At 46.6% G+C, this 18,617-nt stretch overlaps 2 protein-coding genes across 5 annotated transcripts in view; one reads left to right on the plus strand and one right to left on the minus strand.

The window, feature by feature from the left end:
• Positions 1 to 18,617, plus strand: part of SMIM7 (small integral membrane protein 7) — a 357,382-nt gene that overhangs the window by 196,539 nt on the left and 142,226 nt on the right. The gene's annotated exons all lie outside the window — the stretch shown is intronic.
• NWD1 (NACHT and WD repeat domain containing 1) overlaps positions 3,265 to 18,617 on the minus strand; it is a 75,108-nt gene continuing 59,755 nt past the window's right edge. Inside the window, 4 exon segments of the mRNA XM_050769897.1 lie at positions 3,265 to 6,205; positions 8,425 to 8,530; positions 11,648 to 12,198; positions 16,575 to 16,851. Of these exon segments, the coding sequence (XP_050625854.1) occupies positions 5,904 to 6,205; positions 8,425 to 8,530; positions 11,648 to 12,198; positions 16,575 to 16,851 (1,236 nt within the window). The 3' untranslated portion in view covers positions 3,265 to 5,903.

The following is an 18,617-nucleotide window of genomic DNA, read 5'->3' on the forward strand; positions in this document are numbered from 1 at the left end:
AAAGGTGCTACTGGGCCAGGTGCAGTGGCTCACACCTGTAATCCCGGCACTTTGGGAGGCCAAGGCAGCCGGATCACCTGAGGCCAGGAGACCAGCCTGGGCAACACAGCAAGACCTCATCTCTAAAAAAAAATTTTTTTTTTTGAGACAGAGTCTTGCTCTGTCACCAGGATAGAGTGCAGTGGCATGATGTTGACTCACGGCAAACTCCACCTCCTGGGTTCAACTGATCCTCCTGCCTCAGCCTCCCGAGTAGCTGAGACTACAGGTGCACACCACCACGCCCAGCTAATTGTTTGTATTTTTAGTAGAGACAGGGTTTCACCATGTTGGCCAGGATGGTCTCTATCTTTTGACCTTGTGACCTGCCAGCCTGGGCCTCCCAAAGTGCTGGGATTACAGGTGTGAACCACTGCGCCTGCCCCCCAAAAAAAAGTTTTTAAAGACAGTCTGAGTCTGAGTCTGAGGTCAGAGATGAAGCAGCAGAGAAATACAATGCTGCTGGCCTTGAAGAAGGGAGCAGCTGTTTTGCAAACTGCCTGTGGAGAGGGGCAGCTGAGGTCTCCACTCCTATAGCTTTGAGGGGCTCGATTCTGCCAAGAATCTGAAGGAGCTTGAATGAAGACCCTGAGGCTCTCAATGAGAACCCAGTCCGGCTGACACCTTGTGAGATCCTGAACAAAGAACCCAGTCATGCCATGCCCAGACTCCTGACTTGCAGAAATTATAAGAAGTGGATGTTATTTTAAGCTTCTAAGTTTACAATAATTTACTAAGTAGTGATAGAGAATGAACACACCTACAAAGTATTCTTGTCAAAAATGTCTATCCTGGGCCAGGCGCAGTGGCTCATGCCTGTCATCCCAGCACTTTGGGAAGCCAAGGCGGGCGGATCACTTGAGGCCAGGAGTTTCAGACCAGCCTGGCCAATATGGCAAAACCCTGTCTCTACTAAAAATACAAAAATTAGCCGAGAGCCTCTAATCCTAGCTGCTTGGGAGGCGGAGGCAGGAGAATTACTTGAACCCAAGGAGGCGGAGGTTGCAGTGAGCCGAGATTGCACCACTGCATTCCAGCCTGGGCGACAGAGTGAGATTCTGTCTCAAAAAAAAAAAAAAAAAAGATTAGGCCGGGCGCGGTGGCTCATGCCTGGGAGGCTGAGGCAAGTGTATCACCTGAGGTCAGGAATTCAAGACCAGCCTGGCCAACATGGTGAAACCCCGGCTCTACTAAAAATACCAAAAATTAGCCAGGCGTAGTGGCGGGTACCTGTAGTCTGTGGACTGTAGTCCCAGCTACTCACGAGGCGGCTGAGACAGAAGAATCTCTTGAACCCGGGAGGCAGAGTTTGCAGTGAGCTGAGATCGCACCATTGCACTCCAGCCTGGGCAACAGGAGCAAAATTCCGTCTCAAAAAATAAAAATAAAAATAAATTGTCTCTCCTGTGATAAGAATGTGTCAATGCAAGTTCATTCATTGTAGCAAATGCACCACTTGTTAGAGTGAGGCATGTTGGTGGAGGAGGCTGTGCATGAGGAGGAGCATGAGATAGGTGGGAAATCTCTGCACCTTCCACTTAATTTTGCTGTGAACCTAAAACTACTCTAAAAAAAGAAAGCCTATTTTTAAATTTTTTATAAAAAATGTTTACCTTAAATTTAATCAAGCTTTAAGACCAAGGGTAGGCATATATACATATGTACATATAAATACATATGTATATATACACACATACACATATATACACATGTATATATACACATATATGTATATATGTGTATACATATATATACATATACATATATGTATATATGTGTACACGTATGTGTATGTGTGTGTATACACATGTATATGTGTATGTGCATATATACACATGTATATGTGTGTGTATATATACATATGTATATATGTGAGTATGTGTGTATATATACATATGTGTATATATACACATATATAGGTATATATTTGGTAAATATATATATATTTTGGTAAAGGGCCAGATTAGAAATATTTCTGATGGCCAGGCGCCATGTAATCCCAGCACACTGCAGGGATCACTTGAGCCCAGGAGTTGCAGACCAGCCTGGGCAACATAGTGAGACCCCCTCTCTACCACAAATTTAAAAATTAGTCAGGTGTGGTGGTGCACACCTGTAGTTTCAGCTACTTGGGAGGCTGAGGCAGGAGGATCACTTGAGCTCATAATTTCAAAGCTGTAGTGACCCATGATTATACCACTTCACTCCAGCCTGGGTGACAGAGACACTGTCTGAAAAATAAAAAAGATATTAACTAACAATTAGTAATTCTCATAGGTGTGTGTGCTTATATAGGAATATGACCTTCCTGAGACACTTGTCTGATGTATGTAGGGGTGAGGTATCTTGCTGTCCCCAGGGCCAGGATGAGGGTGAGGTCAGTTCCTGCAAATGCATAGTCAAATCCCAACTTTATATAAAATGTTGATGTTTTGTCATCATTCATTTTTAAATTCATTTTGATTTTTAAAAACATGATAATAGGCCAGGCACGGTGACTCATGCCCGTAATCCCAGCACTTTGGGAGGCCAAGCGGGGAGCAGATCACTTGAGGTCAGGAGTTCAGGACCAGCCTGGCCAACATGGCAAAACCTCGTCTCTACAAAAAATACAAAAATTAGCTGGGTGTGGTGGCCTGTAGTCCCAGCTACTCAGGAGGCTGAGTCAGGAGAATTGCTTGAAACCAGGAGTCAGAGGTTGCAGTGAGCCAAGATCGCACCACTGCACTCTAGTCTGGGCAACAGAGCAAGACCTTGTCTCAAAAAAAAAAAAAAAAAAAAAAAAAAAAATTATTTGTCTTCCAAAAGAAAATAAAATAAGAAAATAAGAGAAAATATTATTCGTCATAATTGCTGAGCTTTTTGGCATCCCTAATTTTTTTTTTTTTTTTTTGAGACAGGGTCTCACTCTCTTGTCCAGGCTAGAGTAAAGTGGTGCAATCATAGCTCTCCACAGCCTTAAGCTCCTGGGCTCAAGTGATCCATCTTCCTTAGCCTCCCCAGTAGCTAGGACTGCAGGTATGCACCAGAATGCCCAGCTAATGAAAAAAAACTTTTTTTTTTTTTTTTTTGGAGAGATGGGGTCTCAAACTCCTGGGCTCAAGTGATCCTCCTGCCTTGGCCCCTCAAAGTGCTGGGATTACAAGCATTGACCAGCCAACTGTCAAACTTTCTTAGCAACCAAACTCTTTCTGAAATGAATAAACACTGCAAAACCCCCCAATATAAGCAATAATTTGGTGTAGCATTTTATTAGTAAAAAGTTATTTCCAATGTCTAAATTAGGATTTACCTACAAAAAAATTGATTCTCACTGAGGCTGTTGAGATGGAAGCAGACATTTAAAATCAGAATTTGTAGATGAAATCTTAGTTGGTCTCAACATCCACTTTACTTCTGCATTGGGTAAGCCCTTGATTCACAGAAAAGCAGTGGCAAAGAGTAGCTAATTTTTTCAGGGGCTCCCTTCACAATTTAAGTGCGCTCTTCAGTTAAATGAAAATGGCAGAAGAATCCTAAATTATTAGGTTGGTGCAAAATTAATTGTGGTTTTTGCCATTACTTTTTTTTTTTTGGAGACAGAGTCTCACTCTGTCACTCATGCTGGAGTACAGTGGTGTGATCTCGGCTCACTGCAACCCCCGCCTCCCAGGTTCAAGTCATTCTCCTGCCTCAGCCTCCCAAGTAGCTGGAATTACAGGTGTACGCCACCACACCAGGCTAATTTTTGTACTTTTAGTAGAGACAGGGTTTCACCATGCTGACCAGGCTGCTCTTGAACACCTGGCCTCAAGTGATCCACCTGCCTCAGTCTCCCAAAGTGCTGGGATTACAGGCATGAGTCACCGAGGCTTTTGCCATTATTATTATTATTATCATCATTATTATTATGAGATGGAGTCTTGCTCTGTCACACAGGCTGGAGTGCAGTGGCATGATCTCGGCTCACTGCACCCTCCACCTCCTGGTTCAAGCAATTCTCCTGCCTCAGCCTCCTGAGTAACTGAGATTACAGGCCCCCACCACCACGCCTGGCTAATTTTTGTATTTTTAGTAGAGATAGGGTTTCACCATGCTATCCAGGCTGGTCTCAAACTCCTGACCTCAGGTGAACTGCCTGCCTCGGCCTTCCAAAGTGCTGGGACCACAGGCGTGAGCCACTGTGCCCGGCCAGTTTTTGCCATTATTTTTAATATTTTTAATGGCAAAAGCCACAGTTACTTTTTGCACCACCTTAGTAATCTTTAACACCTGAAAAGCTGCTGCCCAATATATCCAAGCATACATCTTAAAATTACATGTTAAAAATATTTTTAAATGAAATTTGATGCTAATATTTGCAGAACTGCCAAAACCTGCCTTGGAAACCTGGTTTGGAAGACGAATGAATGAGATAGCAGTAGGGTCTTGTTCAGCTCAAAAGCCTGTGTTTCTAAGGTTGCTTTTATTGAGACTCTGTCGGGAATTCCACAGAGGGGAGAAGGAATGGTCACCCTGAAGATTTAGACTCTCCTAGCATTAAAGTAAAAGCCTGAGAAGACTGAGAAGGGCTTTTAGAAGGCTGTGGGCAAAGAAGGATCCACTTAAGTGGAATGAAAACAGTTTGACTGTTGAACTTGCACAAAGCAGATGGTTCAAAAGCAAAGCAGGGAGATAGCAGCAGCTCTTTCTCCTTCCAAGGGCCTCCAGTTTTTAAGATTAAAAACCCACATCTTTATCCCAAAAGTTTGGGAGCCAGGGAATAGAGAAGGACGAACTATAACATGTTGATTGTTTTACTGCCAGCTTGAGTTCTGAAGTCAGCTCATTCACCAAAGACGCACATGCCAAGTGCGCTATAGATACAAATGGAACCAATCGCCAACTTTAAAAGTCAGAATATTTTTGCATAAAAGTCTGGATTTCTGGCTTTGCTTATTACAACTGGAAGCACTGACAGCAGTGGGCTGGTTTGGCCATGGCGATTCTGGGCTAGAGTCAGGCTGCTCATACCCACCCTAGACACAATCTCTGCCTTCCACATGTCCAGTCTCCATCTCTCCCTGCTGCTCACCCAACTGCATGGAAGTATCTAGATTAGTCACTAGCTCCTGTGAGCATTTGAATGTGGTGCCTGTGGAAGAGGTGGTTGTGCTCTAGAGACTGAAATTGGAGTGAGGTCTAACAGGAATGGGACAGAAGGCTCGCTCTCACAGCTCTTGCACCTTGAATTGTGACCTGAATCAAATCATAACTACTTCTGCAAGGCTCAGTTTCCTCATTTGTAAAATAGATGCAGAAATCCCTGCCCTCCCTAAAGTGTGGGTTGTGATGAGGATCAGATGACAGCATCTAAAGCTTTATAAACTGTGAAGTTCTGTGGTCCACATCAGTGGTTTGCTATATCTCACATTCATCTATTCCCCCTTCATCTGGTACCAGAACCCGAATTTGCATCTCAGGAATAATCTCTTCTATTCTCAGTTCCAGTGGTAGACATTGGGTCAGTCCAGCCAATTAGAGCTCTGCCTTCTCCCAGATACAACAGTTGGTTTAGGGCTAGGCATAGGGGCCAATTGGGACCAATAGAGTTGAGGCTAGGACTGTTGGGAAAGAGAAGCTCTCTTTTCTATTGAAATTGGAGACAGCAGCATATTGGCTACCATGTTGCTAACCTGGGGGTGGCAAGTCTGAGAATGAAAATGAAAAAGAGAAAAGAAGAATGGAAAGATGAGAAGAGGCAAGGTCTGGGTCACATAATCTGAAGCCATGGGTCCAGATATACACCAGCAAACATATTCTTTTTGCTTTAACCAGATTAAATGGGGCTAACTCATTGGAGCCCCGTACCCCCACTGGTTTTTTGTTTTGTTTTGTTTTGTTTTTTACACTATCAGGCAGACTTGTGAGCATTTGTTTGATTTTGTTTCATTTCCCTGGGCACTCTCTGACTCCAAGTCCCGGTGAGCTCCCACAGCTGCCACTAGTTCCTCTCTCTGCCTGGATTTGACCATCCACACTGCCTTCTTGAAGTTCCTGAGAGGGTCCTGCTGTGAGGTTCTTGCTGAAAGGCACTGGAAACGCTCTCGGATCAGATAACCATGCCTGGTGGGGGCAATGAAGCCACTAGTGGTTGGGATGATTCTGTTTACCACAGCATGGACAAACTGGACTGTCAGCAGGGTGCCTGTAAGGTGAAGAGAAGGACACACATGAGAAAAATGGGGTGTAGAGGCCCTCTACTAACTTTGGCATGACATTTATTATGCCAAAGAGTCCCTCTTCCTTTATCTGCACAATGGGAATGATAACGGAACCTACACCTACCCAGGGCAATTTTTAAGATTGAAAGTCACCATGCAGGTCATGTGTTTAGTGTAGGTTTTTGGCCCAGAGTGAGCTCAGTAAATATTATTGTTGAAGGAGGAGAAGAAAGAGAGGTTGTGAACTGGCCCAGGATGGGCTTTTAAAGCCACAATCCTCAACCTTCAGCTTCTGAGCCATCTGTAACTTTATACCAGTTATATATATATCTTTGCTACAGCATATTATACTACAATGTATTATAGTGTTATAGTTTACTATGTATCAGATTACAGTGTATTCAACTACAATGTTATTAGGCTCCACCTGATATTTATTCAGCCACTTACTTGTTTTGTGACCTTGGGCAAGTCTCCTAACCTCTGATCCTCAGTTTCTTCATTGTCAAACAAGGATAGCAATGATACTTATCTTCTATCAGTGTCATAAGGGTTCAAAGAGGTAATACACAATATGTGCCTTTTCTATAGGAGACAGTGTAAGAGAGTGACAAAGGCGTACTGAAATCAGGCAGATCAGCTTCAAACCTAAGCCTAGTAGTTACTCCCTGTGTGACCTTGGGCAAGTCTGCCAGCCTCTCAGAGCCTCAGTTTTTGCTCTGTAAATGGGAGTCAGTGTTGAGAGAGTTAAATGACTTAAGGACAGTACACAGTATACAATAAATGTTAACTCATTTTTTTTTTTTGACAGGGTCTCACTCTGTTGCCCAGGCTGGAGTGCAGTGGTGCTATCATGGCTCACTGCAACCTCGATCTCCAGTGCCTCGACTTCCCATGATCACTTTATCCTCCTGAGTAGCTGGGACTACAAGCATGTATCACCATACCTGGATAATTTTTATTTTTTATTTTTTATTTTGTAGAGACAGTCTTGCTATGTTGTCCAGACAAGTCTTGAACTCCTGGTCCCAAGCAATCCTCCTACATTGGCCTCCCAAAGTGCTGGGATTGCAGTCTTGAGCCACTGCACCCAGCCAATGTTAACTCTTGCTAAGACCTTAGCATAATACTGAATAGACCAAGAGACATGGTGTTTTCAAAGTGGTTGGTGTTAAAACAGGCTGCTTCTGGCCAGGTGTGGTGGCTCACACCTCTAATCCCAGCACTTTGGGAGGCTGAGGTGGGTGGATCACCTGAGGTCAGGAGTTCAAGAGCAGCCTGGCCAACATGGTGAAACCCCGTCTCTACTCAAAATACAAAAATTAACTGGGTGTGGTGGTGGGCACCTGTAATCCCAGCTACTCGGGAGGCTGAGGCAGGAGAATTGCTTGAACCTGGGAGACGGAGACTGCAGTGAGCTGAGATTGCACTGCTGCACTCCAGCCTGGGCGACAAAGCGAGACTCCATCTGAAAAACACAAAACAAAAATCAAAAACAGGCTGCTTCTAACATCTATAAGGCCTGGGGGCAAAGAACGAAATAAGACCCACATCCTAGAAGACACAATATATAAACATTGCAATTCTAGGGAATAAATATTAAATAGAATATTTAATAATAGAATATTAATTAATATTAATTAATTAATAGAAATATTAAATATTCTATTAAATAGAATATGCTGTGTCCTCTTATATTGGTGAAGGAACCTTCACAAACACATGGAAGGTTTGGAACAGATTGAGAATTCTTGGGTTCCTCAGGGTTCTATGCTGGAATGTCGTGATGTAACCAGCCTCCTGCTACTAGTGACTTGACCTTCTTCTCTTCTCATTCTTCCCAGCTCCATCTCACAACCAGCTCAGACACCCAAACTCCGTCCACACCACCCCATGGCTACTCCTGAGCCCAGAAGTGAATACAGCAGGGGCACAGTCTATCCTCGGAAGGATGGCTGTATGCAGGAAGCCTGTACAAGCCCTAACACAAACTCAAGGCTCTGTAGGGAGTTCTCGAACTCCAGAGCATGGGTCTAGAAGAGGGATTGTGGGCCCTTTGCCTTTGCCTGCAGACACCTTCCTAAAAGCTAAGGGATGTAGCTAGAGGTGGCCAGAGCAGGGCCCTCTAATACCCAGGACCCAGGTCAGAGCCTTTTCTCTCCAGATCGAAGCTCAAGCTTGCCCTAAAAGCAAAATGACTCACCGTCCAGCACACTCCAAACAAGTATAGAGCGATCCTTCAAGCCCACGTACACATACTTGTCATCCTTGGAGAAGCAAGCACATTGGACCCCTCTGCAGTAAGAACTCTGTTGAAAACAGACAAGATGATCTCTCTTTTTCTTGGGATTTTTGTTTGTGCGTGTGTGTTTGTTTGCTTGCTTGTTTTTGAGATGGAGTTTCACTCTTATTGCCCAGGCTTGAGTGCAGTGGTATGATCTCGGCTCACTGCAACCTCTGCCTCCCAGGTTCGAGAGATTCTCTTGCCTCAGCCTCCCAAGTAGCTGGGATTACAGGCATGTGCCACCACGCCTGGCTAATTTTTGTATTTTTATGAGAGATGAGGTTTCACCCTGTTGGTCAGGCTAGTCTCAAACTCTTGACCTCAAGTGATCCACTCGCCTCGGCCTCCCAAACTGCTGGGATTACAGGCATGAGCCACCGTGCCTGGCCATAGGATTCAATTTCTTTTTTTGATGGGGATTCAATTTCTTAAATTACTTTGCTTATACAGATGTTAGCTATGATTGTATTTAATTAAAAGCTATGTGCTAATGCCACATGGAATCCTGGATTGGATTCTAGAATGTAGAAAAGGAAGGAATTGAAAAGCTGGTAAGATTCCAATAAAGGCTGGACGTGATAGCTCACGCATGTAATCCTAGCACTTTGGGAAGCCAAGGTGGGTGGGTGAAACCCTGTCTGTACAAAAAATTTAAAAATTAGGCAGGTGCAGTGGCGCATGCCTGTAGTCCCAGTTATGCAGGAGGCTGAGGTGGAGGAATCACCTGAACCCAGGAGGCGGAGGCTGCAGTGAACTATGATCGCACCACTGTACTACAGCCTGGGTGACAGAGTAAGACCCTGCCTCAAAAAAACAAAAATAAATAAAAGTAAAAATAAAAAGATTCCCATAGGTCGACAGTTTAATTAATAGTACTGTTCACATGTTAACTTCTTCATTTTTGTTCATTAGTTTTGTTTGAGAGACAGAATCTTGCATTGTCATCCAGGCTGGAGTGCCGTGGTGAGATCATAGCTCACTACAGCCTCGAACTCCAGGGCTCAATCGATCCTCCTGCCTCAGCCTCGTGAGTAGCTGGGGGACTACAGGCACACACCTCCACACCTGGCTAATTTTTTTTTTCTAGAGATGGGATCTTGCTATGTTGCTGAGGCTGGTCTTGAAATCCTGAGCTCAAGCAATCCTCTTGCCTTGGCCTCCCAAAGTGCTGGGATTACAGGTGCGAGTTGCTGCGCCCAATCTAGACTTACAAGGCCTTTTTTTTTTTTTTTTTTTTTTGAGACGGAGTCTCACTCTGTCACCCAGGCTGAAGTGCAGTGGCGTGATCTTAGCTCACTGAAGCCTCCACCTTCCAGGTTCCAGTGATTCTCCTGCCTCGGCCACCCAGGTAGCTGGGATTACAGGCACATGCCACCATGCAGGGCTAATTTTTGTATTTTTAGTAGAGACAGGGTTTCGCCATGTTGGCTAGGCTGGTCTCAAACCTCTGGCCTCAGGTGATCCGCCCACCTTGGCCTCCCAAAGTGCTGGGATTACAGGCCGAGGTGGGCGGATCACAAGGTCAGGAGATTGAGACTATCCTGGCTCACACAGTGAAACCCCATCTCTACCAAAAAAAATACAAAAAAATTAGCCAGGTGTGGTGGTAGGCGCGTGTAGTCCCAGCTACTCAGGAGGCTGAGGCAGGAGAATGGCTTGAACCCGGGAGGCGGAGCTTGCAGTGAGCTGAGATTGTGCCACTGCACTCCAACCTGGGCGACAGAGCGAGACCCCGTCTCAAAAAAAAAAAAACAAAGAAAGAGCACAGAGCCAGGATTAGGGTGAGGAGAGTGAAGCAGCACTAAGCCAGTGCAGGATTTGATCTAGTTTTTACCTATATTGCTGAGATCTTGCTCTTCATGGAATTTTGGTATCCACTTAAGATTTTAAAAAATATTGCATTAAAATATTACTTCTCGGCCAGGTGCAGCGGCTCAAACCTGTAATCCCAGCACTTTGGGAGGCCGAGGGGGGTCTCTTGAGGCCAGGAGTTCAGCCTGCACAACATGGCAAAACCCTTTCTCTACTAAAAACACAAAAATTAGCCGGGTATGGTGGTGCTTACCTGTAATCCCAGCTACTTGGGAGGCTGAGGCAGGAGAGTTGCTTGAACCCAGGAGGCTGCAGTGAACTGAGATTGCGCCATTGCAATCCAGCCTGGGTGACAAAGTAAGACTCCATCTCAAAAAAAAAAAAAAAAAAAAAAAAAAAAAAAAATTATCTTCATTGCTGAGTTTTTGTTTTTTGTTTTCTTGAGATAGGCCTTGCTCTATTGCCCAGGCTACAGAGCAGTGGCATCCGGGCTCAAGCAATCCTTCTGCCCCTGCCCTCCAAGTATCTGGATCACAGGTGCGCACCACCATGCCCAGCTAATTTTTGCATTTTTTTGTAGAGATAAGGTATTCCTATGTTGCCCAGGCTGGTCTCCAGCTCCTGGCCTCAAGTGATCCTTCTGCCTGGGCCTCCCAAAGTACTGGGTGAACCACTGCACCTGGCCTACCATTGCTGAGCTTTTTGGTACTCCTTTCAACTTTGCAGTCGGTCCGGTGGGTCATGCCTGAAATCTCAGTGCTTTGGGAAGCTGAGGCAGGAGGATCACTTGAACCCAGGAGGTTGAGGCTGCAATGAGCTATGATCGTGCCACTGCACTACAGCCTGGTGACAGTGGAGTCCCTGTCTCTTTAAAAAAATCAATAACGAAAACAAAATAAGACTTTGCTCCTGAGACAAATGCCTCACTTTTCTTTTTTCTTTTTTCTGAGACGGAGTGTCTGTAGTCAGGCTGGAGTGCAGTAGCGTGATCTTGGCTCACCGCAACCTCTGCCTCCCAAGTTCTGAGTAGCTGGGATTACAAGCATGCAACACCATGCCTGGCTAATTTTTGTATTTCTAGTAGAGACGGGGTTTCACCATGTTGGTCAGGCTGTTCTCGAACTCCCGATCACAGGTGATCCACCCATCTCAGCCTCTGAAAGTGCTGGGATTACAGGCGTGAGCCACTGCGCCTGACCAAGTGACTCACTTTCTTCACCCTAGTCCCACCCTGGTCGATGGCCCATGGCGTGTGCTTAGTAAACAATGGCCATCTATTGGTTTTCCAAAGCCTGGGTCAAGCATGAACATGGGGAGGCGGTCCACGCACCGTGTAGCTCATCTCAAATTTCCACTTGCGTGCCTGCAGGTCCCAGAGACGCAGCAGGGCATCCTCAGACCCGCTGACCACCAACTGCTCCTTGTGGCTGACCTCCACACAGGCAACTCGGCTCCTGTGGGCCTCCAAGGGAAACGCTTTGGAATTTGCACACTCGTAAAGAAAGAGGTCCCCGTTGGTCATGCTGTAGACCATGCGGTAGTCCGTCAGAATGGCCACGCTGGAGATGGTCTCGGGCAGCTGGGTATAAAAGGTGTACCTTGGCCCATTGATGACCGGGCAGGGGTCCCCGGGGGCGATGTCCAGCACCAGAACCATGTTGTCATAGGCGACGGCCAGGCGGTCCTCCCACTTGCTCAGGGACATGCAGTGGATTGCTTTCCGGGCCTCGGGAGGGGGAATGCATATCACATCCTGCCTGGAATTCAGGGGGAACACAAGGACGACCCCCGACACGAGGCCAGTGAATAGGAGCTCGTGCTGCTCAGCAACCTCCAGACACCTGACCTCACTGGAGGCGTCCAGGGAATCTTGTTCTTCGCCTGCCAGGGAAGAAAAATGAGAATGACTCACACTGAGAGTGAATCACAGAGGCCCTGCTTCCCTGGTGTTTTTTGTTTTGTTGTGTTGTGTTTTGAGATGGAGTCTCACTCTGCTGCCCAGGCTGTAGTGCAATAGCACGATCTCGGGTCACCGTAACCTCCGCCTTCTGGATTCAAGCAATCCTCCTGCCTCAGCCTCCCGAGTAGCTGGGATTACAGGTGTGTGCCACCACGCCCAGCTAATTTTGTATACTTAGTGGAGATGGGATTTCTCCATGTTGACCACACTGGTCTCGAACTCCCAACCTCAGGTGATCCTACCACCTCGGCCTTCCAAAGTGCTGGGATTACAGGTGGGAGCCACCACACCCTGCCTGGTGTTCATATTTTTTTTTCTTTTTTCTTTGAGACAGTATTGCTCTATCTGCCAGGCTGGAGCGCAGTGGCAAGATCGAAGCTCACTGCAGCCTCCAACTCCTAGGTTCAAGCAATTCTCCTGCCTCGGCCTCCCCAGTAGCTGGGATTACAGACATGCACCACCAAGCCCAGATAATTTTTTTTTTTTTTTTAAGTAGAGACGGGGTTTTGCCATGTTGGCCAGGCTGGTCTCCAACTCCTGACCTCAAATGATCCGCCCACCTCAGCCTCTCAAAGTGCTGGGATTACAAGTGTGAAGCACCATGCCCAGCCATGACTGGCTACTTTCCACTTGATTGAAGTTATAGGTGTGTTATGGACTGAAGATTTGTGTTCCCCTACCACCAAATTCCTATGTCAAAATCCTCACTCCCCATAGGATGGTATTAGGAGCTGGAGCCTGTCTAAGTCTGTTGGTGTTGCTATGAAGGACTACCTGAGGCTGGGTAATTGACATGGTTAGGCTGTGTCCCCACCCAAATCTCATTTTGCATTGTAATAATTCCCATGGGTCAAGGCCGAGGCCAGGTGTAGATAATTGAATCATGGAGGCAGTCTCCCCCATACTGTTTTCATGGTAGTGAATAAGTCTCAGGAGATCTGACGGCTTTGTAAAGGGCAGTTCCGCTGCACATGCTCTCTTGCCCACTGCCATGTAAGACGTGACTTTGCTCCTCATTTGCCTTCTGCCGTGATTTGTGAGGACTTCCCAGCCATGTGGAACTGTGAGTCCATTAAACCTCTTTCCTTTACAGATTACCCAGTCTCAGGTATGTCTTTTTTACTATTTTATTTTATTTTATTTTATTTATTTTTGAGACAGAGTCTCACTCTTGCCCAGGCTGGAGTGCAGTGGCAAGATCTTGGCTCACTGCAACCGCCATCTCCCAGGTTCAAGCGATTTCCGGCTAATTTTTGGAATTTTAGTAGAGACAGGGTTTCACCATGTTGGCCAGGATGGTCTCGAACTCCTGAACTCAAATGATCCGCCTACCTCGGCCTCCCAAAGTGCTAGGATTACAGGCTTGAGCCACCATGCCCGGCTTCAGGTATGTCTTTATTAGCAGTGTGAGAACAGACTAATACAGTAATGCATAATTATGAATAAGAGATTTATGTGGCTCATTGTTCTGCAGGCTGTACAGGAAGCATGGTGCCAGACTTTGCTTCTGGTGAGGGCCCCAGGCTGCTTCTTCTTAATACGAAAGGTGAAGGAGGACTGGGGTGTGCAGAGGTCATACGGCCAGAGGAAGCAAGAGAGAGGGAAGTGTCAGCTTCCTTTTTCTTTTCTTTTTTTTTTTTTTAATTGAGATAGGGTCTTGCTCTGTCATCTAGACTGGAGTGCAGCGGTGCAATCACAGTTCACTACAGCCTCAAATTCCTGGGCTCAAGCAGTCCTCCTGCCTCTGTCTCTCTAGTAGCTGAGACTACAGGTGAATATCACCATGCCCAGCTAATTATTTTTATTTTTGTTTATTTATTTATTTATTTTTGAGACAGAGTCTCGCTCTGTCGCCCAGGCTGGAGTGCCATGGCACTCACTGCAACCTCTGCCTGCTCGATTCAAGTGATTATCCTGCCTCAGCCTCCTGAGCAGCTGGGATTACAGGTGCCTGCCACTACGCCCGGCTAGTTTTTGTATTTTTAATAGAGATGGGGCTTCACCATGTTGGCCAGGCTAGTCTTGAACTCCTGACCTTGTGATCCACCCACCTCGACCTCCCAAAGTGCTGGGACTACAGGCGTGAGCCACCATGCCCGGCCATTATTTTTATTTTTATTGCGACAGGGTTCATGTTGCCCCGGCTGGTCTCGAACTCCTGGCCTCAAGCAATCTTCCTGTTTCTGCCTCCTAAGTAGCTGGGGTCAGGTTCTTTTTAACAACCTCATGAGAACTAACAGAGTAAGAACTTACTCACCACCACCACTGCCTTGCCAGGAGAGGGCATTAATTTATTCACGAGGGATGTGTCCTTATGACTCAAACACCTCCCATGAGGCCTCCCTCCAACACTGGGGAGTAAATTTCTTTTTTTATTGTTGTTTTGTTTTGAAACAGGGTCTTGTTCTGTCGTCCAGGTTAGAGTGCAGTGGCACTATCTCAGTTCACTGCAACTTCTGCCTCCTGGGCTCAAATGATCCTACCACCACAGCCTCTCAAGTAGCTTGGACTACAGACATGTGCCACTACACCCAGCTAATTTTTGTCTTTTATGTAGAGATGAGTGGTCTCAAACTCCAGAGCTCAATTGATCCGCCCACCTCAGCCAACCCAAAGAGCTGAGATCACAGGTGTGAGTCACTACACCGCGCCTAGCTTTTTTTTTTTTTTTTTTTTTTTTTTTTTAGAGACAGGATCTCACTCTGTCACCCAGGTTAGAGTGCAGTAGTGTGATCATGGCTCACTGTAGCCTCAACTTTCCAGGCTCAAGCTATCCTCCCACCTTGGCCCCCCAAATAGCTAGAACAACAAGCACACGCCATCCACCACATCCAGCTAAGTTTTTTTTTTTTTTTTTTTTCTTTTTTTTGAGACAGAGTTTTACTCTTGTTGCCCAGGCTGGAGTGCAAAGGCGTGATCTTGGCTCACCGCAATCTCCACCTCCCAGGTTCAAGCTATTCTTCTGCCTCAGCCTCCCGAGTAGCTGGGATTACAGGCATGCGCCGTCACACCCGGCTAATTTTATATTTTTTTGGTGGAGATGGGTTTTCTCCATGTTGGTCAGGCTGGTCTCAAACTCCCGACCTCAGGTGATCCACCTGCCTTGGCCTCCCAAAGTGCTGGGATTAGAGACGTGAAACACTGTGACTGGCCACATCCAGCTAATTTTTAAATTTTTAGTAGAAATGGTGTCCTCTCATGTTGCCCAGGCTGGTCTTGAACCCTGAGCTCAAGCAATCCTCCTGCCTCTGCCTCCCAAAGTGCTGTGATTATAGGTTTAAGCCACCATGCCCAGCCGGATATTAAATGTCAGTATCAGGTTTGTAGGGTCAAACGTCCAAACTGTAGCAGAGTGACAGGGAAGTGATTAGATCATGAATGTGGGGCATTCGTGATAGGGTTAGTACCCTTATAAGAAGAGACACTAGCCGGGCGCGGTGGCTCACGCCTGTAATCCCAGCACTTTGGGAGGCCGGGACGGGCGGATCACGAGGTCAGGAGATCGAGACCATCCTGGCTAACACGGTGAAACCCCGTCTCTACTAAAAAATACAAAAAACTAGCCGGGTGAAGTGGCGGGCGCCTGTAGTCCCAGCTACTTGGGAGGCTGAGGCAGGAGAATGGCTAAACCCGGGAGGCGGAGCTTGCAGTGAGCTGAGATCTGGCCACTGCACTCCAGCCTGGGTGACAGAGCAAGACTCCGTCTCAAAAAAAAAAAAAAAAAAGAAGAGACACGAGATTTCTCTCTCTCTCTGGGGACACATCAAGAAGATGGCCATCTGTGAATCAGGAAACAGGTCCTCACCAGACACCAGATCTGCTCGCACTTTGATCTGGAACCTCCCGGTCTCCAGAATGTTGAGGAATAATGTTTCTTGCTTATGTCGCCCAGTCTATGGGGATAATTTATTTTATTTTATTTTTTTGAGACAGAGTCTTACTCTGTTGCCCAGGCTGGAGTGCAGTGGCATGATTTTGGCTCACTGTAGCCTTTGCCTCTCAGGTTCAAACAATTCTCCTGCCTCAGCCTTGCAAGTAGCTGGGAATACAGGCATGTGCCACCATGCCCGGCTAATTTTTGTGTTTTTAGTAGAGACAGGGTTTCGCCATGTTGGCCAGGCTGGTCTCAAACTCCTGACCTCAGGTGATCCACTCGCCTAGGCCTCCCAAAGCCCTGGGATTACAAGCATGAGCCACGGGGCCCAGCCTGTGGGGATGATTTGTTACAGCAGCCTAAACTAAAACAGATGGCTCCAAGCCTTACCCACAAAAATGACCATACTTATACCTTACCAACCTTCTGCCAAGTCCCAAATAGTGACTTTGTTTTTGTCCCCAATTTTGGGGAAGTAGACGTAGCTTCCATTGTGGGACACTGCAGTGAGGCCAGTGCGGTCCAGAAATGGTGCAGGGACCCGGGACCTATGAGCGTTGCTGAGATCCCAGACTTTGAAAGATGAGGACTGCAGGGAAGCAGACGCCACCAAAGCCCCACCGCGGGCCAGCAGGCTCACGGGGGCCCCGACGCCTTCCAGGATGTCCAGCAGGGTCCCCTGTTCTGACAGACTCCACACCTGAGGAAGCAGAACAGGAGGGCAGATCTGACGTCTTCTGTGGACAACCGTAGTTCAGAAACGCGCTTCAGCCCATTGGGCTGGGCGCGGTGGCTCATGCCTGTAATCCCAACATTTTGGGAAGCTGAGGCAGGTGGATCACCTGAGGTCAGGAGTTCGAGACCAGCCTGACCAACATGGAGAAACCCCGTCTCTACTAAAAATACAAAAAATTAGCTAGGCGTGGTGGTACAAGCCTGTACTCCCAGCTACTCAGGAGGCTGAGGCAGGAGAATCGCTTGAACTTGGGAGGTGGAGGTTGCAATGAGCCAAGATTGTGCCATTGTACTCCAGCCTGGGCAACAAGAGCGAAACTCCGTCTCAAAATAAATAAATAAAAATAAAAATAAATAAATAGGCTGGGCGCGGTGGCTCACGCCTGTAATCCCAGCACTTTGGGAGGCTGAGGTGGGCAGATCACGAGGTCAGGAGATCGAGACCATCCTGGTCAACATGGTGAAACCCCATCTCTACTAAAAATACAAAATCAGCCAAGTGTGGTGGTGCGCACCTGTAATCCCAGCTACTTGGGAGGCTGAGGCAGGAGACTCACTTGAACCCAGGAGGCAGAGATTGCAGTGAGCTGACATTGCACCACTGCACTTCAGCCTAGTGACAGAGTGAGACTCCGTCAAAATAAAAATAAAAATAAATAAATAAATAAGAAAATAAGTACTACACTTTAGCCCACTCGTACACCTAAGGTGAATTTTCAGGCTGTAGTTCAAGGGCCTTCACATCTTCCCATTCCTTTACCTTCCTCAGGCTTGAACCCAGCAGCTTCCAGAGCAGTTCTCAAAGTGTGTTCTGGGGAACCCCTGGAGAGTGCCCTGTAAACCTTTTTTAGAGGGTGCCCTGTACATCTTTTTTAGAGGGTCTGGAAGCTCAAAACTTTTAATGTTTTTTTATTTATTATTATTATTATTTTATTCTAGCCAGGCATGGTGGTTCACGCCTGTAATCCCAGCACTTTGGGAGGCCAAGGCGGTTGATCACCTGAGGTCAGGAGTTCGAGACCAGCCTAGCCAACATGGTGAAAATACAAAATTAACTACTAAAAACTACTAAAAATGCAAAAATACAGGCATGGTGATGGGTGCCTGTAATCCCAGCTACTCACGAGACTGAGGCAGGAGAATTGGTTGAACCCAGGAGGTAGAGGTTGCAGTGAACTGAGATCACACCACACTGCCCTCCGGCCTGGGCAACCGAGCGAGACTTGGTCCCAAAAAATAAAAAGAAAATTATTCTTATTTTTTTGGAGATAGGTTCTTGTTTTGTCACCCAGGCTGAAGTGCAGTGGCATAATCACAGCTCACTGCAGCCTCTACCTCCTGGGCTCACGTGATCCTCCCACCTCAGCCACTTGAGTAGCTAGGACTACAGGCACGTGCCACCATGCCCAGCTAATTTTTGTGTTTTTTTGTAGAGACTGGGTCTCGCTATGTTGCCCAGGCTGGTCTTGAATTCCTGGGCCCAAGTGATCCACCTGCCTTGGCCTTCCAAAGTACTGGAATGACAGGTGTGAGCCACTGTGCACAGTCTATTTGTCAATTTACTTAAAACTGGAAAAAAATAGCTCATAAGAAGGAGGGAAAAAAAAGAGAGAACTTCAAGGGGCCTGAGACTAAAACACTGAAGATTCGCTATTTCACCATCTACTTTTCTCACCAGCTTGGACAACTTTGAACGTAAATTGAGAATTTTCCTCCCCCACAACCCTGCTC

This window comes from Macaca thibetana, chromosome 19 (assembly GCF_024542745.1).
Source record: "Macaca thibetana thibetana isolate TM-01 chromosome 19, ASM2454274v1, whole genome shotgun sequence".
Taxonomy (NCBI): Eukaryota; Metazoa; Chordata; class Mammalia; order Primates; family Cercopithecidae; genus Macaca; species Macaca thibetana.